The sequence below is a fragment of the Polypterus senegalus genome, chromosome 3, assembly GCF_016835505.1.
Source record: "Polypterus senegalus isolate Bchr_013 chromosome 3, ASM1683550v1, whole genome shotgun sequence".
Lineage (NCBI taxonomy): Eukaryota > Metazoa > Chordata > Cladistia > Polypteriformes > Polypteridae > Polypterus > Polypterus senegalus.
In genome coordinates, this window is record NC_053156.1 from 277620718 (window position 1) to 277643439 (window position 22722).

Below are 22722 nucleotides of genomic sequence, written 5' to 3' on the forward strand. Positions count from 1 at the left end.
AACAGTAAGGAAAGCAGATAAATCAATAGCATAGTTCTTTTGATGCATTATTCCTTCACATGCTTTCATGCAGACAGCAAATCACACTTTCTGAGTCAGAAATTCCATGTGAACGCTCAACCAACTTGGAGCCAGACAATTCAGACAAACAAAGCTACCAAATTGTCCATGCTATGACATAACACCTTTTACCACAATCAATCGTTTAAAATAAAACATATTACCTAGTCAGTGCAAAATGCCATTTTTTAATCAAAATGCATTTGATACAAAGTGATTCATATTTAATGCATTTATTTTGCTCTTTATTTCCACAAAAAATGTTTTTTTATTTTAGACCCAGTAACAAATCGACAGCGAACTCACATTTTTCTTAAGAGTCCTACTGGAAACCCACATGAAAGCACTGAATTGAAACGTCACAACTGGTAGCTCTGAATAGTCCAAGTGAACACATGAACACAGCATTCCTCTAGCAATAATGTTTATTAAAATTTGGTTATAGCTAAGGGAATAATGCATGTGATTTTGAAAACATACTGGGGACTCTGAGACCAAACAGCAGCCATATACTTCACATACACTACCGGTCAAAAGTTTTAAAACACCAAAGTTTTTCCAGTTTTTTTTCAAATGTAATCAGTTGAAATGCAGTGAAGAGCCTACAGTGGTGAAAAGGTAAGCAGTAACCTGCCAGATGTTTCAATTTAAAGTTTATGATAGCAAAAACAAAAAAAAAAGGAAATTTCAGAATATTACAAATGGGCCTTCTTCAGAGAACAACTAATAGGTTACAATTTACAGATATTCTGCAGCAATTAAAGTAAATTAAGTCTTGCAACTTGAAACAATTTGCACAGGTGTCCCAACTTCTGGTGATTACTTGTCTTAAAGTAGAGTTGGAGCAGACTGTGTTACTAAACCCTCTGAAGTACAACTTGGACAATATTACACTGTAGAAAGTGTAAATTCCAGTAATAATGGCAAGAAAATGACAATTAACAAATGGATCGAGACAGAGCATAATTACCCTTAGATGTGTAGGTCTTTCATTTAGAGAAATTGCAAAAAAGATCAAAGTGAGTACAGTGGTGTTCTACATGATCCAAAATCAATTAGGAAATGGAAATAACTGATAGGAAGAGATCTAGCAGAGCCAAAGTCACAACCCAATCAGAAGACAAATTTCTGAGGGTCACCAGCTTGCATGACAGACACCTCACAGCACAACAGCTTCAAGCAGAACTTAACAGTGGTGGGAAATAGCAAGTCTCAGTTTCTACTATGAAGAGGAGACTTTGTGCTGCAGGTTTGGCAGGTTGAGTGGCAGTAAAAAAAGCCATTCCTTAAAAGACAAAATCGGGCCTTGAAATACCGGCTATGGACTACTGCAGACTGGAAGAAAGTTTTATGAACCGATAAATCCAAATCTAAAATCTTGGGTTCAGCACACAGGGTGTTTAAACATCATCCAGTTGGTGAAAAGATGGTTTCTCAGTGTGTGACTCCAACTGTCAAACATGGAGGCGGAAGTGTGATGGTCCGTTGTTCTTTTGCTGGTGACTGGCATTCTGAATCTAAAATGTTACCACAGTCTGACTGTTATATCAACAAAAGGTGGCTACTTTGATGAATCAAAAAGTTGAATAAAATTTTGTACACTTAATAATTCCTTGACTTATTTCTTATTTGCCATTATTTAATTGTTCTATGCCTTGATTTCCTGAAAAATTAAGACATTAAACTGCTTACATTTCCATAAAAACTGAAAAAAGAGGTGTTCTAAAACTTTTGACTGGTAGATTAGTACAAAGGCCTCCTTTCATTTTTTCATAGGCCTAAGCAGAAAAAGTTAGTGTTCCAAATAAGAATTAGCTCAGGCAGTCCTATTTGTTGCTTGTTCTTTGTCCTTTAACAGTATAGCACACAGTAGAAACTACAGTATTTCTTATGGAAGTCTTATACAGATATACAGTGTCTATACATTCACCCCTTGGAAGCTTTTACACTTATTGTTAGACTACATTTATTACTGATGTATAGTTATACAACATTTTGTTGTGCAATACTTTTCAAAGTGCATTTAACTTGGCTTTTTTGACACTAGTCAACAGAAAACGACGCTATAATCTCAAAGTGAAAGCAGATATTTTCCAAATGATATCAGTTAATTACATATATAAAACAGTAAATCACTGATTTCATTACTATTCACCCCCTTTAATATGACAGTCCTAAGTCATCACTGGTGCAGCCAAACAGCTTTAGTAGTCACATAATTACTTCAGGGTAGGTTTCAATTCATTTTAATATGAATGCTCCTGGATCTGGAATGTCCAGCTTGTGATGAGTCAATATGGTGGCCTAATCTACACCATCAAGACAAAAAGAGCACTCAGAGCAATTCCATGAAAAGGTGACCGAAAAGTTAGGGAGACAAGAAAATCTCAAAGTCCCTGAATATCCCATGGATTCCAGTTAAATTAGCCATTGAGAAATGGAAAAAGCTGTAAATCACCCTAGAGCATGTCCTCCACCAAAGCTGAGTGATAATGAAAGAAGAAGACTAGTAAGAGATGCCACTTTGGCTACATTCACATTATTGGGCTGAAGTGAGTCAAGTCCAATTGTTTTGCATTAATATGACACAAATTTGATGTTTACAGGACTGTGTGGACACAGACATTCAATCTTTTTAAATCAGATTTGAGTCACTTTCATATGCAGTTCTATATCAGATTGCATCTGGTTTGTGGTCATGCAACATGAATGAGAACAGCTAGATTAGAATTCATATATTGTTTTGCCTACATGAATCGGCTGAGCGCTGCTGTCATTAGCCAGCACCGGCAGCATGGCAAAATAACAATGGAGGGGAGATACAGCTGTGACAATAGCTTTGGTCTGCCCATTGCTGGCTTCTTTCTCGTGCCCACACATCTCTTGTTGCAGCAGTGGAACAGACGTGCATGTACAGACGATAAGCTGTTTTCCATCCTCCAGAAGAAAATAAGATGCATACACAAGCTACTAGTGTGTCCATTTTGTTGGTTTTAATGCCACATATCTTCTCTCAAATGTGGAATTTTTTGGTGTTGGTGATGCAGATGGCTCATGTTCAAATGTATCAAAAGTGAACATGTGTTCTGTTTCATAGCACAGATGCATTGACATTACAGTTAGATACAGGTCACTTGTACTTATAAGTGTTACTCATCAAGGTAGGCAAATCCTGCATTGGCAAAAAAAACAAAAATTAAATTGAACAATGAGGCATGCAATGTGAATGTAGCCCAAGAGACTTATGAAAACTTGAAAGGAGTCTCAAGCTGCAGTAGCTAAGATTGGAGAAAATATGTAGACAACTGTAACACCAATCATCACTTTATGGCTTTCTTAAAGTGGCAAAGAGAAAGCCACTTGTACTTATAAAAAAATAAAATAAAAAACAAAACAAAAAAAAAATAAAAAACAAAACATCTCAACTAGAGTTTGCCAAAAGGCACATGGGAGTTTCTAAAATTGACCAGAAAAATATTTTATAGTCTAATGAGACTAACATTGAGCATTTTGGTCATCAGACTGAAACCCATGATTGAACACTACACATTATCAAAAGCACACCATCCCCATCATGAAGCATGATGGTGGTGGCAGCATCAGGCTGTTGAGAAGCTTCTCTGCAGCAGGCCCCGGGGGGCTTGTGAGGGTAACATGAATGCATTAAAACACATGAAAATCCTGGAGGAAAACCTGATGTAGTCTGCAAGAAACCTGCACCTTAGGAAAAGATTTGTTTTCCAGTAAGACAACGAGGCCAAGCGTAAAGCCAGAGGTACAGAGGAACAGATTCAGAACAGTAATGTTAATATCGTGGAGTGGCCAAGTCAGAGTCCATATCTCAATCCAAATGAGAATTTGAGGCCAACTTGACAATGGCTGTTCATTCTTGATTGCCATGCAACCTGGCAAAGCTTAAGTAGTTATGTTCAGAAGAATGGGAGAAATGGCAGTGCTTCATGTGCAAAGCTGATAGAGAGAGACCTGTGCACACAGACTCAAGGCTGTTATGGCTGCCAAAGGTGCATCTACTAAATATTACACAATTAATTGCTTTGTGTTATATATTTGCATATCACATGCTTTTGTTGCTTCCTCATCAAATTCCAGCATATCTGCAAAATGTGACCTTCCCTGTCTGAACCCATGCTAACTATTCACTACTACGCCTGTTCATGACATGTTATGGCTCAAACCTCCTAAGGATGTGCAAGGTTACAACTGTTTGTCTCCCAGTATAAACTGAATAAAATGATTATTTAAATTATGTTGTATTTTCATCCTTAAGATTTTTATAATTGAGGTGATAGCAACATGGTTAGTGCTACTGATTCATGTGTTCAGTACCCAGTCACTATTTATCCAGAGTTAAGATCTTTACCTTGGTGTCCTGGTTTTTCATCCCACATCCTCAAAGATGTTCATGTATATGAACTGGAGACTATAGGAGTGTGACTCAGGGTATTATGTGAGTGGACCAACCTTGAGCTGTGTACCAATCTCAACTCTGTTATTGTCTTTGTGAAGTTTGCTTCGTCTTCCTGTGTCTGCAATGGTATTTCTCCACATACTCTTCTTTCCTTCCCACTTCAATTTTTTTCTTCTTTTTCTTTTCATGCCAGGGAAGAGCTCCACAGATGCAATGTTTGCTCTGAGGGTGTTGATGGAGAAGTATAGAGAAGCCCAGAAGGGGTTGCATTGTGTCTTTGTGGGAACCTGGAGAAAGCATATGATAGGGTGCCTCAAGAGGAGTTGTGGTATTGTATGAGGAAGTTGGGAGTGGCAGAGAAGTATGTAGGAGTTGTACAGGGAAGTGTGACAGTGGTGAGAACTGTAGTAGGAGCAACGGATGCATTCAATGTGGAGGTGGGATTACATCAGGTATCGGCTCTGAGCCCTTTCTTATTTGCAATGGTGATGGACAGGTTGACAGACAAGATTAGACAGGAGTCCCCGTGGACTATGATGTTTGCTGATGACAGTGTGATCTGTAGCGATAGTAGGGAACAGGTCGAGGAGACCCTGGAGAGGTGGAGATATGCTCTAGAGAGAAGAGGAATGAAGGTCAGTAGGAACAGAATACATGTGTGTGAATGAGAGGGAGGTCATTGGAATGGTGAGGCTGCAAGGAGTAGAGTTGGCAAAGGAGGATGAGTTTAAATACTTTGGATCAACAGTACAGAGTAATGGGGATTGTGGAAGAGAAGTGAAACAGAGAGTGCAGGCAAGGTGGAATGGGTGAGGAAGAGTGTCAGGAGTGATTTGTGACAGACAGGTATCAGCAAGAGGGAAAGGGAAGATCTACAGGACGGTAGTGAGAGCAGCTATGTTATATGGGTTGGAGACGGTGGCACTGACCAGAAAACATGAGACAGAGCTGGTGCTGGCAGAGTTAAAGATGCTAAGATTTGTATTGGGTGTGACGAGGATGGACAGGATTAGAAATAAGTATATTAGAGGGTCGCCTCAGGTTGGAAGGTTGGGAGACAAAGTCAGAGAGGCGAGACTGTATTGGTTTGGACATGTGCAGAGGAGAGATGCTGAGTATATTGGGAGAAGAATGTTAAGGATAGAGCTGCCAGGTAAGCGGAAAAGAAGAAGGCCTAAGAGAAGGTTTATGGATATGGTAAGAGAGAACCTGCAAATGAAGGGGGTGACAGAGCAAGATGTAGACGACAGAAAGATATGGAAGAAGATGATCCGCTGTGGCAACCCCTAACAGGAGCAGCCAAAAGAAGAAGAAACAGGTTCTTCTTTTCTTCTCACATTGTAAAGTGTCTGGATACATTAAATTGGCCCAGAGAGTGTAAGTGTGGCTGAGTGCATGAAAAATGAATGGTCTGATGATATTTTTATCTCATATAATTCGGCAGATTGAGCAACATTACCTGTCAAGGCGTAGCTGGCAGACAATGCCAAGAATGTCTACCTCTCCCTTCTCCTCCAGCTGCCGGCATCCGATACTAGTGGCAATAAAGCAACCCGTTCTTCCAATGCCGGCACTAAAGTTAAAAGTCAAACAAGAAATAAATAGTAATCTCATGATTTTTATTTTTCTGTTTGTTGATACCAGCCACATAAATGCCATCTGACCGTGTGGCACAAGCACTTAAGAATTTAAATGGCTGGCAAGAGTTGAACCAAAATTGCAAACTTGTTGAATTCAAGAATATATGACTTTACAAGCTGTAGCCATAGCTTGGTCAAGATTAAGAAAATAACATGGTCATAATCCATAATGCCAGAAATAAATGTCTTCTCATATCTCTTACCTGCAGTGTACAATTACCGGCCCCTGACTTTGTAAGTTGCGCCGGCTCTCTTCCACCTCCTTGACCAGGTACAGCAAAGGCTGGGCACATTCTGGAGTTTGGTGGTCCAGCCAAGATGAATACCAGTAGTGTTTCACACTTCGCTCCTCCTCTTCAAGCTAAGAGACAAACATCATAAAGTCTCTATGACCCAAAATCCACTATATGCTACTTGCATTATCCTGAACATGATACATACACTAAAGGCTTTGTAGCCTGATAAATAGCTCTGTAGTGTTCAAACGTATAATGTTCAAAATCTACAGTCGACTCAGAAGGTTTTTAGATTCCTTCACTTTCTCCACACTTTATTGTGCTGTTGATTTCATGTTAAATGGATACATTTGCATATTTGTTCATCAATCTTCACTCATGGGTGTAATAGAGCAAAATGCAGAGGATAACAAGATGTGGCAAACCATAACGGGAGCAGCCAAAAGAAGAAGAAGAAGAAATTCATCAATCTTCACTCAATAGTCCATAATGACAAAGTGAAAACATGTTTTCATAAAGGTCTGGAAAATGTATTAAAAATTAAAAACTGAAATCTCTCATTGAAATAAGTACTTAGACCCTTGTCTGTGGTACTCCAGCATATCCTGTTTGCTTTAATTCTCCAGGAGATGTATCCAGAACTTGATTGGAAAAGCACACACTTGTGTATATACAGTAAGGTTGCACAGTTCACACTGCATATAAGGACATAAACCCAGCTGCCATGAAGTCCACGGAACTCTGTGAAGACCTCCTCAAAAAAATTATGGTGAGGTATAAATGAGGGCAAGGGTATAAAACCGTTTCTAAATTCTTTGAGTGTTCCCAAGAACTATTGAGTGGCCTCAGTAATTATGAAATGGAAGCGGTTTGGAACCACAAGGGCTCTTCTTAGAATTGACCAGCTGGCCAATCTAAATAACTAGGTGAGAAGAGCCTAGATCAGGGAGCTGACCAAGAATCCAATGGTTACTCTAAAAGAGCTTCAGAGATGATCTGCTAAGATAGAAAAACCTGTTAGAAGGATGATCATCTCAGTAGCACTCCATCATTTAGGCATTAATGGTGAAGTGGCTAGACAGAAGCCACTTGAGAGGAACTGACATTTAAAGGAGCATGAGGGAAAGGATTCTCTGGTCTGATGAGGCAAAAATGTAATGTTTTGGGAAGAATTCCAAGCACTATATCTGGCAAAGACCAGGCCTTCCTCATCATATGCCAAATACCATCCCCACAGTAAAGTATGGTGGTAGCAGCATCATGCTATGGAGGTGCTTCTCAGCTGCTGGGATAAGGAGGCTGATCAGAATCAAAGAAAGGGTGAATGCAGCCACGTATCAAAAGATTGTTGAAGAAAACCTGCTCGAGAGTGCAGGCAAACTCAGACTGGGCAGCATTTCATCTTTCAACACTTTAATGGCCCAACACATATAGCCAAAACAAACACTGGAGTAGCTTTAGGACAAGTCTCTGACTGTCCATGAGTATACCAGCCAAAGTCTATACTTAAATCCCATAAACTATGTGTGGAAAGACCTGAAGATAACAGTTTAAAGACATATCCCATCCATTCTAATAGGCCTTGATAGGATCTGCCAAGATGAATCAAACAAGCTGTCCAAATACAGGTGTGTAATGCTTGTAAAGAATTACCCCAAGAAGACTTGAAGCTGTAACAAAGTGCTGAATTAAGGGTCTGAATACTTATACGAATGATAAATTTCATTTTTTGATTTTGAATGCATTTGCAAATTTTTTTGACAACATGTTTTTACTTCATCATTATGAGGTATTAAGTGTAGATTGATGTGCAAAAATTGTAAATTTATCCATTTAAAATGAATTTTGTAGCACAATAAAGTGTGCCAAAAGTGAGGGAGTTTTAATACTTTCTGAATCCACCGTAAACTGAAACACATTTCATATAAAGTTATATGCGGCCTAATAACCCCTTTATTTTACAGTATGGATAAATAATCATAAACAAGCAATAGACTGTAATCACAAGACGTAGGTCTTCTTAAAACTTCCAAAGATAATGAAAGTTGCTGTGGAAGCTGAGGCTTTAGGTTTATGGATCCCAAACTCTTAAAATAATTTACCTATGGATGCTAGAGAATGATTACAGAATTTAAATTAAGACTGGAGCACAGTACTCTTTAAAAGAGTGAATTATGAATGACTGCATTTAAAGTCACATTAAATGCAATCGTGATAGACTGTTACTAATTCTTGTCTATTCTCTTTTTATTCTTTGTATTCTTGGCTGGTACCTTGCATTGCATAATCTGTTTTGATCAGATTATTCCTTGAGAAATATTACCTTTCTCTCATTATTTGCTGGTGCCCTTACCTTAATATAGTCACAAGTTGTGGTATTCATATAAGTTTTAGGATGCTAATTATGGGTTGGTGCTGCTTTCATTACAGATCTAGTCTGGTCACTGTCTGGAATAAATGTACCATATCTCTCTGCTATCATGGGTACTGTGTGAAATACTCCATTTTTCCTCCCACAGTATAAAGACACTCATGTTATGGTGGGTTACTTGGTGATGCTAAATTGTTCTTGTACTACAATGAAACCAATGGAGCTCAAATAGCCTCTGGATCATATTCCCCTGAATTGGTTTAAGAAACCTTGAGAATGTTAAGATATTAATTTTAAAAGGTGTATCTGTGTATGATTCATGTATTTTTATTTTATACAACGATTCACTTGTGTCCAATTTAATATTGTTTTTACTTTTAGATTTGAAAATATACACAAAACTCTTACCTTGTAAACACAAGCGCATTTTAAATATAATTTACCTGAATTCACTTATCCATCAGTTTACTGAACCCACTGAATTCAACTGAAGGAAGTAAACCTTCTGACAGCAGCCTAGTTTTTAAGTGTGTTCGTATAAAATGCAAAGCTCCTGGTGTTGTTGTCATTTCTGCCTACCTATCTGCCTACCTCTTTGCATGTTTGTCCATTCTTTAAATAAATATGTTGAGAACATTCACTTTTGGTTGAGACATCTCAAACAGAACTCACTAAACGTATCTTTTGAATTTAAAAAATCGTTGGCAAAATCACACAAATCGTCTATCTTTAGACAGCCAGTAGAGGGCAGCAGATGATGGACGATTACATTTATAGCAGAGAAAGCAGCTGTGTGAGCTCAAATACTGAATCATTTACTCTTTCAGTTTTTTTTCTAGAGAGGGGTTTTTCAACTAGTGCATTTTCCTTTTGTAGAGAGCTATTGTAATGCCAGCAAAGTCTCACACATGGGCTGGAACTTGATGTTACTTCTGTGAACCTCTGCAATACTATCTCAGTTATCCTGCGGAATGAAGTTTTAACAGGTAAGCATGATTTTCATTACTGTTAAACTGAAAATACAACCAAAGAAAACACAAAGTCACTTAAGTTACCTAAAAATAAATGGAACAGAAAGTTCCCTAAGCATGGCATTATAAGCTATAATGCAAAACAAAAGTGAATATAAATGTACACCATATTTGAGCTATTATTATGAGCTGTGAATAATGACTGAAAGATTCAGATTGTAGGTACAAGTGGTCAAAATGAGGTTTCTTTGCAGGCTGAAATTCTGTGATAGGATTAAGATAATCAGCAATTCGGGAGAACCTCAGAGTAACGTTTCTACTCTTTCAGATCAAGAAAAGTCATGTGAGATGGTTTGGGTATGTCGTAATGATGCCCCCAGGAAGCTCCTGGAACTACTCTGGGCATTTCCCATTGGTGAAAGATCCTGCATCAGACCAAGGGCACATTGAAGAAGTAATATCCCTCAGCAGGCTTGGGAATGCCTGGAAATTGCCCAGGAAGAGTAGGATCTGTTTTTTTCTTTTATTTATTTTGTTATTTTTCTTACCTTTTTAGTCATTCTGGTGTTTGTTCGACCATAGTGTGAGTGTTTGTGCATTTATTTAATTTATTTAAAGAGCTTCTGTAAAAAGGCAAATTACCACCTGGGGACAAGTAAAGGGCAATCCTATCTTGTCTTATCATGTCTTATGATGTCTTATCTTATTTTATCTTGCCTTTCCTTACTTTACCTTACCTTAGCTTAGCTTAGCTTATCTATAGCTGGCTACAGGGTTGACTCGGCTGACGTGCTTGTCAATATGCATTTTTTATTTTTATTAATATAAAAATATATGTGGGAAGTCATAATAATGGAGAACTTTAAATAATGCAATATTATTAGGAAAAGCACTATAAATAACAAAGCACAAGAACAGGAATTCATAGACATAATCAATAATTGTTTTTACCTTAGTATAATAAATTTATTCTGTAAAAGTTAGGATAGATTTCAGAATGTGAAAGTAATCGAACCATTAGAATTTACTGATCATAATAAATATGTTGCATGTTGCTTTGATAGAGTATTCAAAAACTAAGATTGCTACATTTAACTTCTTGAAGTCCTTACCTCTTTGATCTGGCTATTGATGTGTTGAGTTACGGGATGAAAGACCAATCCCCCCCAGTGCAGGATTTTTGCTGACGACAAGGAAGTGGAGAGTAAGTTGGAAGAATGGAGAAGGATTTTGGAAGTTAGAGGTTTGAAAACAAATAAGAAGAAGACAGAATATATGAGGTTTAATGGTGATCAGGATTCGGAAGTTAACCTGCAGGAAGAGCTGTTGAAAAAAGTGGATACATTTAAATATCTGGGATCAGTGGCAGCCCAAGATGGAGAATTAGAGGCAGAGATAACCTAAAGAGTGCAGTGTAGACTAAATAATTAGAAGAAGCTATCGGGAGTGATGTTGTAATCGAAGAATTAAGGAGAAAGTTAAAGGTAAAGATTCTATGGAGCTGAGACATGGGCAGTAAAGGGAGAGCAGGAAGAAGAAGTTAGATGCTGCAGAAATGAGAATGTAGAGATGGATGTGTGGAGTTACAAAGAAAGGACAGAATAAGAAATGAGACAAGCTATCTAAGACAGGACAGGAAAGTACAGGGTGGTGCAGGGAAACATGAAATTTTCAATTGACGTTCAATACATGGATAAACACATTACAAAATACATTTAAAGTTGAAATGTATTTTACAGGATATACAATTAATGATGGTAATTTATATTCAGTCAATATTCATTTTATATGTTGAAGGAAACATTATAAAGGGGTTATCCATTTCTCCGTACACATTCTGAAAGCCTGTTGTGGAAATTCTGCATTGCTTGACGTAACACGTCAAGAGGAATGCCAGCATTTTCCTCTTCAGTCCTCCTTTTTATTTCAGCAATGGTTGCAGGACGTGTGTGGTACACTTGGCTTTTAAGATGTCCCCACAGAAAAATTTACAAATGGTGAGATAGAGACACAGGACATGATCATGACATCCTAGCTGGTAATGACGTCGAAATTCCCTTTGAACAGCATTCTCACTATCACCATTCTTATAAAAAGCTTTCAGAGTGAACGCTCACTGTGCACCACTCCGCTGCTCCATCATAACTAATGGCAATGGAGCACTAAATGAGGTTGCATTGGTCCCAAATAACTGCCGACGCCCCAGGGTTGCCAACATCTAGTTTCAAAATTTCCTGTTTCCCTGCACCACCCTGTGGATTGCAATGCTATGGCCTTGTGATGAAAAGAGACAATGAATATATGGGCAAAAGTGTGATGGGAATGGAAGTACCTGGGAAGAGAAAGTGAGGGAGGCCAAAGTGGAGGAGGATGGATAACATAAAAGAAGACCTGAAGGAAAAAGCCCTGACTGGTGGAGAGATGCAGGACTAAGTTGTATGTAGAAAGGTCATTAAGCACATTGACCCCACATAGAAGTAAGAAGAAGAAGAAGAAGAAGAAGATACATTTATCTTTAGTAGGGTAAATTTTGAGCAACAGGTGAAACATCTAAATAAATTGGGATAAACATATGGAGACAGTTAAAAGCATTTTGGTTTAAAGGTACACTACATGTAATGCAGAATGCAAAGTTTTTGAAAAATTAAGAAGTTTAAGAGACATTTTTAGCGGATGAATAAGAAATAAATTGCAAAAGTCAAAGCTGCTTTTTATCACTTTAACTTCACAATTAACCATAGGGTGTATAAGCACAGGGTGGCACGGTGGTGCAGTGGTAACGCTGCTGCCTTACAGTTAGAAGACCCGAGTTCACTTCCTGGGTCCTCCCTGCATGGAGTTTGCATGTTCTCTTGGTGTCTGCGTGGGTTTCCTCCGGGTGCTCCAGTTTACTCCCACATTCCAAAGACATGCAGGTTAGGTGGATTGGCGATTCTAAATTGTCCCAAGTGTGTGCTTGGTGTGTGTGTGTGTGTGCACACCCTGCGGTAGGCTGGTGCCCTGCCCGGGGTAGGTTTCCTGCCTTGCGCCCTGTGTTGGCTGGGATTGGCTCCCGTGACCCTGTAGTTAGGATATAGCAGGTTGGATAATGAATGGATAGATGTATAAGGACATGAGTGATACAGTTTAAAAGGATATTACAAAAGCGAAGACAGTTGGAGAAATGTTGCGAAAAATGCAAAAGCCTATTAAGAGTGAATCTTTTATGATTTTAATAATAAAACAAGAGTCAAGTGTAGGAGGTGAGGTGTATTAGGTTAGTGTGTTTATAGGGTAATTATTGTCACAAGTACATTGAAACTCTTACTTGTGTGTACTAATCTGCATGCAACATAGTGACACCCGCCGGAACCATGATTGCTGAATATGACACATTACTAATATAAAATCCTATTTTAAATGAATTTCTTGTCATTGATGAAAACTAACAACTATAAAGTTAGGCAATAACTAAATTCTTCATATCTTTCCAAATGAATTATAAAAATGAAAACAAGTCATCCTTACTGGTGTACATACCCTGTCCGCAAAACCCCACACACATCCACACCATCACAGTCCCGGATGCAAAATGAAAGTTTTTAATTCTGCAAATACCTTTTTATAGTCCACACCACAATATCCATTTCACAATACTCCTCCAATCCAATAGAGCTGAAGTCTATCCCAGTTACAGTGACGATCTGAGAAGCAACCCTAGAAGGGATATCCATCCTTTGCAGAGCATGCTACATACAACTTTACACTAATACAGGTAATTCTTTGTAGAATCTGAAGTATCCAAAGGAAATTCATGTGAACACATAAAGAATCTCCATACAAACAGGAAATGATCACACATCTTTGGAACTGTGGGGCACAGCACCAACCACTATGCCACCATACCATCCGCACAATAAATTGTGAAATAAAATTTGGAGATTGACTGCAAAATTTCTTTAAACAACTACATTTACATTTCAATTTAAAGATATATTTTGAAATCCCAGATTTGCAGTGAGAACATAAGTCCAATAACTCTTTTTCCGATTGACTAGATTCAAGAATGTTAATTTCTGTAGCACTTGTCAGTCAAGCCAAACACTTTACCTTGAATGTAAATGTGAGGTGGCTATATGGGACTTACTTTAACCTTTCAGCTGACAGATTGCAGACAATAGCCTTATGCCTGTTTGGATAGGAATATAAGTAACAATATGGTTAGGTCTGCAGATGATACCAAGTTTAGTGGACTAGCAGATAATCTAGAACCTGTTTAATCACTACAGAGTGACTTGGACAGCATACAGGCTTAGGTAGATTTGTGGCAGATGACATTTAATGTCAGTAAATGTAAAGTATTACACATAGGAAGTAAAAATGTGAGAGCTGAATACACAATGGGAGGTCTGAAAATTGAAGGTTTAGGATTTAGGAGTCATAGTGGACTCTACGCTATCAACTGTATTCAGAAGCCATTAAGAAGGGAAACATAATGTCAGGATATGAAGCACGAGGTGTCCAAGGAGGTTACGCTCAAGCTTTATAACACAATGAAAGTTTAAGGGTAAATTAAAGGTAGACATACTTAAAAGCAGTATATGCGTCACCTTGGTACTGTCTCCAGAGACAAACTCACAGTTAAATATTTTCACTGAGGGTACCCCCTATTGAATTAAGCCTTTTGCATTCTTTGGAATATAGTCAGTATGTTTTGATACTTCTGTTTCCTTTTTATTATTCTTTTTCAGATAATATCACTTCTAGAAAGAGTACCAATTTAAAAGCAAGATCTGCTGATCCCAGAATCAAGCAGGATTCTGAAAGCCAAGAACACTGAAGCACCAAAGAATGGTTCAAGAAAGAGAGTCAAACAGCCAAGAGGCATGATTAAAGTGCCAGAGAAGAGCACCATAAAGCTATGAGGGAAGCTCAAAGTGCCTGAAAACTGATTGGGAGAGGCACTCTCGGGCAAGAAAGACACGGAGTGTAGAGGAACAGTCCCAGTGACTGGAAACTGACCGAGTGAGACACAAGCCAATCAGGGAGGAAGAGAGTGTAGAAGAATGCCAACAGTGACTGGAGACTGATCGACAGAGGAATAGGGAGTTGGGAGAAGCAATATCCCACCACCAGTGTGAAAAACATTTAGAATCTCACTGCTAATGCAGGCCCCACACTTGATGCCTGCTCAAGAAGTAAATGCCAGATAACCACTGAGAGAGTGGGTAGATAAATTCTAATAGAGTTGCCTTAACTATGACCCGCTATGTCACTATTTTGTAACGATGGGTTGCAGACATTTTTGATAGGTCACCATATGATTGTGTAGTGAAATTAACCAAATTCATCCATCTGCAAATTCTATGCAAAATGATATGCCACCCACTGTTTAGCATACAATTTATTGCACAAGTATGCGAAACAATGGCATTAAAGCATCACAGAGGGCTTCTGTTTCTATGACATGAAAATATAAAAAGCAGAAAATATGAAAAGGTTGAGATAAGCATTATGCATTCAGCACAATGTCTGCAGTTAGAATTACAGTGGGTATAAAAAAAGAATCACTTCCATTCAAAATATTCACATTGTGTTGCTTTTGCAGCCTGAAACAGCAAGACAAGACAAGACAAGACAAGATAAGATAAGATAAGATAAGATAAGATAAGATAAGATAAGATTGGGCTTTATTAATCCTCAAAGGGAAATTTAGGTGTTCCAGCAGCTCACAGCCAAACTGAAACAAGTACATTTAGATTAAATAGTTAAAACACATAATAAACTATTTAAAACGAAACAGATAAGATAAATAAAAACCATAAAATACCAAAAATATTGGTGTATTACCAATTCACACTCATAAATACAGTGCAGTATGTGCAATAAATGTGATACATAGGATGACCAGTAACCACAAATAAAGTGTCTAATGATGGGTAAAGTACCAGTGATTACAGAGTCTGATGTCCCATACATACAGTACATGAAATAATCCAGTAACAGATACATGATTAAAAGTCCAGACTTGTTTAGTCTGATAGCAGCAGGAACAAAGGCCCCATAAAAGCTTTCCCTCCTGCAGTAGGACGGGAGCAGTCTGTTGCTCATTGCACTCTTTTGGCCCTGCAATAATTTATGGAGCAGATGGGAAGGAATTAATGACACTTTTGCCTGCATCCTCCTCTCTACTATCACCTCCAAAGTGTCCAGTTTCACCCTGAGGACTGAACTGGCCTTTTCTGATGATCTTGTTCAGTCTGTTTGTATCCTTGACTGTCATACTGCTGCCCCAACACACCACAGATTAAAAGATGGCACTCAATACCACAGACTCACAGAAAGTCCTCAGAAGCAGACCTCTCACACCAAATGCCCTCAGCTTCCTCAAAAAATAAGGTTGTCTCTGCCCCTTCTTGTACAAAATGTCCCATTCTGTTCCCATTGCTATTATATCTTTCACTTGGCTCATATATGTTGCATTGAATAAATACATCTGGAGAAATATGTTTTGTGTGTGTCTTCATTTCTGGCTGCAAAGCAACAAAATAGAAATATTTTGAAAGGGTGTGGGGATTCTTTTCTATACAGAATACATATAATTAGTAGTGACCCGAAATTTGTGCGATAGACATATGAGCGCCGACAAAATAGCGCCCATTAAAACGGGCGTCAAAATTGCGCCGACAAAATCCCGAAAGTTTAATTAAATATGAATTACTAGTTTAAAGCATATATAACAATGTTTATTTTAGAAGTCAATATTATGAGACACGGCACGCAGATAGTCCTTAAGATCACGCACTGCATATGTAGGAAGAATTGCAGCAAGACGTCTTGATAGTTGAGCGTATTTAGACTTGCTGGCTGCCTGACTGCTGGTAATTCCGCTTTGTATACGATTGCGTCTCAATCGACCAACGTAATTGTCCATCCAGTAATCATAAACATTCTGGAGATTGTCGGGTCTACTCTCGCTCAGTTCATCAAAGCGGATCCAACATCTTCCGGAGGAACGAAACTCAGTGCAATTAGCATCTTTGAATACAGTTATAACCTAGCACATAATGTGTACATAATGCGCACGTACGAGTCTCACTCTCTTGGCCTCTCGCAATTTTGTCGTGGCGATTTTGTCGGCGCGCATTTGTCGAAAATCAGTTAGCGAGTTTGTCCGTCTCGGTTTTGTCGGGGCTCATATGTCTATTGGCCTTTTGTCGGTGAACCATAATTAGTAGAAGAGTAGCGTCCTTGTTTACTATATCATATTATAAGTATCTACAGATGAGTAAGATAATGCAAAGCAACAAAATGTGAATATTTTCAAGGTGGTGATTCTTTTCTATAACCACTGTAAACCTTTGTTGATTGTTCAAACTGGACTTTCTCAAATTATTCAGCAATATTTATCTTTTCACCTGTATGAAATACAAATATTCCTAAAAATGTATGCAATAATTTAGCTTTTTTTGCTTTTTACTTGGTTAATTGAATTGTTAAATCTAAACAAGGGAACGTTAAACTATTTTCAAATTCATTTAGAAAAATGTATTGTTAATGGTGGAGTTCATTTGAAAAATGATATTTAAAAGATGTTAGTTGAGACAAAGTAAATAAGCTGCTTAGATTAATTAATTTTTGAATTACTTCATTCTTTAATTGGTACCATGAATCAAGTGAGTAAGTTAAGTGACTTTCATACTATCCTTTCAAAAATCATTATATCCTCGTGCTGCATCCCAATTTCTTTCCTTAGCTTTACTAAAGCATTTCCACTGGCAGTGATATACCTCAGGAATCAGTTCCTGTCTCTTCTCTCTATTATAAAAAAAATCTTGAGACTAGGGAGACCAGATGTGATCTTCTCGGAAGACAATTTGATGTCCCGCGAGAGACACTTTAACGTCACGCGAGACAAGACAGTGAGACAACATTTAAAACAAGTTCATGGACAACTAACCTAGCAGTTGCTGGAATGCTTTTGGCAGACACGCTTCATGTGCTCCCAACTCTTAAAACAATGACATGCAACAAGCAGAACATGCAGCTTGCCAGCAGCAGCAAGCCAGCAGATGATCCGACCGTTTTTCCTTAGCTTGCATTAAGCCCCAACCCCCACCCCCCACCCCTTCACAATGTGAGCAGCAGAGACGCAAAGTGGCAAAAGGATAGCTGCTGTACAGGCTTTTAAATGATTGACACGCAGCGCGTCAAGCAGAATACGCAGTTTGCCAGCAGTAGCAGCAGCAACAAGCCAGCAGATAATTCAACCGTTTCTCCTTAACATGCATTCAGCCCCCCCTTCACAACGCGAGCAGCGTTATACGTCCCTTAAGAAAGAGATTTAACCATGCCCGGGGCTGGAAAAAAAGGACAAGTACAGTATTGTTTTTACAAAGGTTTTAAATTAAAAGTGTAAATAATGCATATGTAACAATTCCCACAAAAATAACAATCTCTTTAAATTGTATATCCAGTAAACAAAGCCGAGGGTGGGTGAGCGAAGCGAGCAGGAGGCGGAGTCCCCTAGTTTTAAATTAAAATAATTTTTTTAGGCTCGAGCTCCAGGTGCTCCCTGCCTGTAGTTTACATGTTCTAACCAGGGTTTCCTCTGGATGCTCCGGTTTTCTCCCACAGTCCACAGAGAAGCAAGTGAGCTGGATTGCTGATGCTAGACTGGCCCCTGATGAGTGTGTCTGTGTGTGTTCACCCTGCGATAGACTGGTGCCCAGTCCAAATGTTGTTCCTGTCATGCTCCAGATGCTTGCTGGGATGGGCTCCAGCTGCACTGCAGCCCTGTTCTGAAGAAGCAGGTTTAGAGGATGGATGGATGGAGTATTATATTAAATATTTGTTTGTTTCCTGCTTTTCTCTTTTAGTAACATTCATTTCAGAGGTAGGCTTAAAAGGAAACAAATGTTTACTTTCTTATTATATGGTCATTGTTACTTGTCTATGAATGGCTGTCAGTATAATAACAATCCTCTTCTTGGGTCCCAGTATGGTATTCATTTTATAATATGGGTCCTGAGATTAAAAAGCATAAGAACCCCTGCTGTTTCATTCAATATTGGTTGTATGGACCCAATTTGCCAGAGCAATTGGTTGACATGTGACATTTATTCTCCTCAGACGACTTTAGTAAAAAGTAACACTATTTTTATTATTTTATTTTAATGTTTATTTTTTGTAAATATCATATCAATATCCACCTTAATAAAAAGATAAATGTCTGTTTGTCTGAGTGTCCATCCGGTTGCTATGTTTCTGACATTCCAACAGATGGCACATCACAAACATTTGTAATCATAAAATGCATTGCATGTGTCATTCCAACAAACACAAACACAAACATTAACACAGCTTTTATGAATGCTATACCAAATGCATATAAAAAACATATGCATTGCATTTGTCATTCCAACAGATGGCACATCACAAACATTTGTTTTAATGCATTTTATTACATCGAACGTTTATTGGAATGACAAAGTTATGTATTACAAAATACAGTCCAATGGATGGTGCATTGCAAACATTAACTCTGAGGTGTACGCCGATTTTTGCCCATCTTGAACAGGTAGCACAGCTTGTGTATTATAAAGGTGAATATGTATTTATTTATTAAATATATATAAAATTAAAATAAATTAAATTAAATGCTGTTTATTCTTCTAAAGTTTTGAAGTTGTAATCTACCTATCATGGATGGGTAACTCAGCTAGTTATCAGTTTAATAAAGAAATAATAACACTTGCTGATCACCTCAGAAGAGAGTTGAACTGTCATGAGAGTAAATTTGAACTTGGATCCATGAGGCAGAAGCATTGACCCCTGTGCCACACATTTTCATTATTATATGTAATTTCTGAGAGGGCTCTGTGATTCAAGTAGCAGGAATTAATAGCCTCTAATAAGCTTTTGCATTGTGAACAGCCATAGCTGCAAACTCTACTTGGAAAAACAAAGCAAATCACACAATCAGCTTTCATAGTTAGTCCCACACATCTTGGCTGCCCCCCTCTCTTATCTACAGAGCACATTCTGACATTTCCGACTCCTCTTATTTCCTCGACATTCATTCTAGATCGCTCACCCACTCCTGTCCACTGTGTCGCTCTCGTTTTGAGTGTGGGGATGCTTTAAAAGCACAGTACAAGTCTTTGTTCTGGAGAGCCCCTCTGCAGTGGGCTGGTGCCTTGCTGGCCAGTATGGTTACCCTTGGCAACAGTTTTTAAAACATTCATGAGCAATGCTGGCACTGACACTGCTCTTAGCTATTATTAGTACTGGGCCAGTTGATTATTACATAAAAATAAAGTGAGAGAGCTGCCCCCAAGGATTAGCCTTACAGGTGGACCCCATGGTGGAATAGCATGACATGCACTTTCCCCAGCAATCAATATTTTATCCTCACCTTAACAGTGAGATTTCGAATGGAGTAACCTTCACACTCTTTGACTTCTGTGACTGACACTCCAAACCGCCCATACTTCTTTTCTTTCTCTGGCCAGTACAGGACACATTTCTGCAAATGACAAAAAACAAACTTGTTGATAAACCTTGCAGGAACCATTTTGCTTCATATACCTTACAGACATATTTACATGATTGCCTAAGTCTCGATACTTTAATCAGCATTAGCTTTATTATGGTCCTATTATTAATATTGTCTGTTTTTGCATATTTTATACTACCAATACCTTCAGGCTTTTAGACAAAATTCAATATTAGAGAAAGGGAACGTGAATGAACACACAATACAAGTATTCAGATCATTACTTTCATTATTCAAGGAACACCCCTGTCACCCATGTAAAAAAGTAATTGTTTCTATAATGTCAGTACTTGGTTGCAGAACCTTTAGCAGCAGTATTTGCAATGAAAAACTTCCTATAATGTGATATCAGTCTTGAGGAAGAGTCCACTCTTCTGTGCAGAACTTTGTTAATTCAGACACCTTAGCAGGTTTGTGAGTATGAACTGCTTGTTTTATGTCCTGCTATGCCATCTCTATTGGGCTCAAGTGAAGATTTTGATAAGGTCACTTCAAAACATTTTTTGAGCCATTCACTTGTATACTTTCTTTTGTGTTTTGGACCATTGTCCTACTGGATAACCCAATTATAATTCAGCTTCAGGCACTGAGGTAGTAAGATTGGAAAATTCTTTCTTTCTTTCTTTCTTTCTTTCTTTCTTTCTTTCTTTCTTTCTTTCTTTCTCTCTTTTCTCACTCCAACAGGCTTTAGGGCTAGACTAATTCTGAACTGGATCTGATCTTTAAGAATATTCTGGTAAAGTGTAGAATTTATAGTTGTTTCAATAATGTCAGGTCTTCCAGGTCCTGAGGCAGCAAAACATTCCCACCACCATCACACTACCACCCCATGTTTTATTTATACGAGTGCAGAACGCTCTGTTAGCTCTGTGCCAGACATAGTAGGGCCTGAATTACCATGAAAGTTCTACTTTTGATCTGTCTGCCCATAGAATATTTTAAAAAGCTTGGGAATCATCCAGATGTTTCTTTGAAAAATGTGAGATAAGCACTTCAATTACTCTTGGGTAGTTTCTGCCTAGCTATTGTAAGAATCCATTACTTCACATTATTTCACAAATTGATCATATATTAATTATATTGAATGACTTCTGTCCTTGTTACTTGTTAGCATTGGCCTTTAGCACTTTAAGAAAGCATTTTAATTCAAACCTCTTGATCTGTGACCCAGTCTCGCTGCTACTTTAGCACAAGGACAAGTATGGATTAAAGAATCAATATAATCCAGTGTAGCAAAATCCTGACTCCAAGGGTCCTTTTATCAGTAACTAGCAAGGACATGAGAAATTGAACTAATCACATACTTCTGTAATTGACGTGTTACCACCATCTGTAAGTCAGTCATAACATTCCATGTACTGAGTGACTCCATGTGCGTGTCAATAAAGATAATCTTCAAATCCTGTACTGGCTTTGTGATCTGACGTTAACACTACTTACTCACGTTTTCCTCTTTCTTATCATGGAGCCGTGACCACTCATCTTAGCTGAGGATAGAGAAAGACATGCAGTTCTTTGGATATTCTTCTTAGATCCTCTATTCTTGAATAAGCTGTTGCTGTGCCCATGGGGTAATGTTGGCAGGCATGCCTTTCTTGTGAAGATTCGTCATTTCTCCAAATGTTCTCTATTTGAAGGAAATGGCTCTCAGTGTGGTGTATTTGTAAGTTTCAAACTCTTATGGAGTTTCCTTTGATCAAGGCATAGTGTTCCTCTAGGAACCTTGTAGTGATTACTTGATTGTTGTAGTAAGGATCAATATATAATGAGGTTTAGATGCAACAGGCCTGGTTTGGTTCGGTGAGTTGAGTCTATTATCATTTAATTTTGGTCAACTGTTTGATTGAATAGCTAAGGTGGCAATTACATTGTTCACACAGCCAATACAGGTGTTGGAGAACTTTATTACTTAAGTATATGAAGAAGCAATTTAGAAATGGTGCTAAACATTTCTCTTTCTCTGACAAATTTTGTCTAAAGATCCAAAGCTATTCATTGTGATAAATATACAAAAATCAAGAATGTTAGAAAGGGAGCAAATACTAATTTAACACCACTATAAATACCTTACTTTCTTTCAAGGTTCTTTCCTGTACTGCCAAATTGCACTGACCGACATTTCGAGATTTAATTTCAATATTCTTGGCATGGTGGCGCAGTGGTATCGCTGCTGCCGCGCAGTAAGGAGACCTGGGTTCGCTTCCTGGGTCCTCCCTGCGTGAAGTTTGCATGTTCTTTCTCCCCGTGTTTGCGTGGGTTTCCTCCGGGCGCTCCAGTTTCCCCCCACAGTCCACAGATATGCAGGTTAGGTACATTGGTGATTCTAAATTGTGCCTAGTGTGTGCTTGGTGTGTGGGTGTATGTGTGTGTGCCCTGCGATGGGCTGGTGCCCTGCCTGGGATTTGTTCCTGCTTTGCACCCTGTGTTGGCTGGGATTGGCTCCACCAGACCCCCATGACCCTGTGTTAGGGTATAATG

At 38.4% G+C, this 22722-nt stretch overlaps 1 protein-coding gene and 1 long non-coding RNA gene across 2 annotated transcripts in view; one reads left to right on the forward strand and one right to left on the reverse strand.

The window, feature by feature from the left end:
* The window catches only part of LOC120526205 (tyrosine-protein phosphatase non-receptor type 7-like), a 67787-nt gene that overhangs the window by 1387 nt on the left and 43678 nt on the right, over positions 1-22722 (reverse strand). The window contains exons 7-9 of the mRNA XM_039749244.1: positions 20104-20214; positions 6333-6490; positions 5949-6062 (exon numbers count right to left, since the gene is read on the reverse strand). Of these exons, the coding sequence (XP_039605178.1) occupies positions 5949-6062; positions 6333-6490; positions 20104-20214 (383 nt within the window). The remainder of the gene's footprint in view (positions 1-5948; positions 6063-6332; positions 6491-20103; positions 20215-22722) is intronic.
* LOC120526206 lies at positions 9248-16458 on the forward strand. Its single transcript, XR_005633099.1, has 3 exons — positions 9248-9722; positions 10036-10210; positions 14438-16458. It is a non-coding gene; the product is annotated as an uncharacterized LOC120526206 (long non-coding RNA).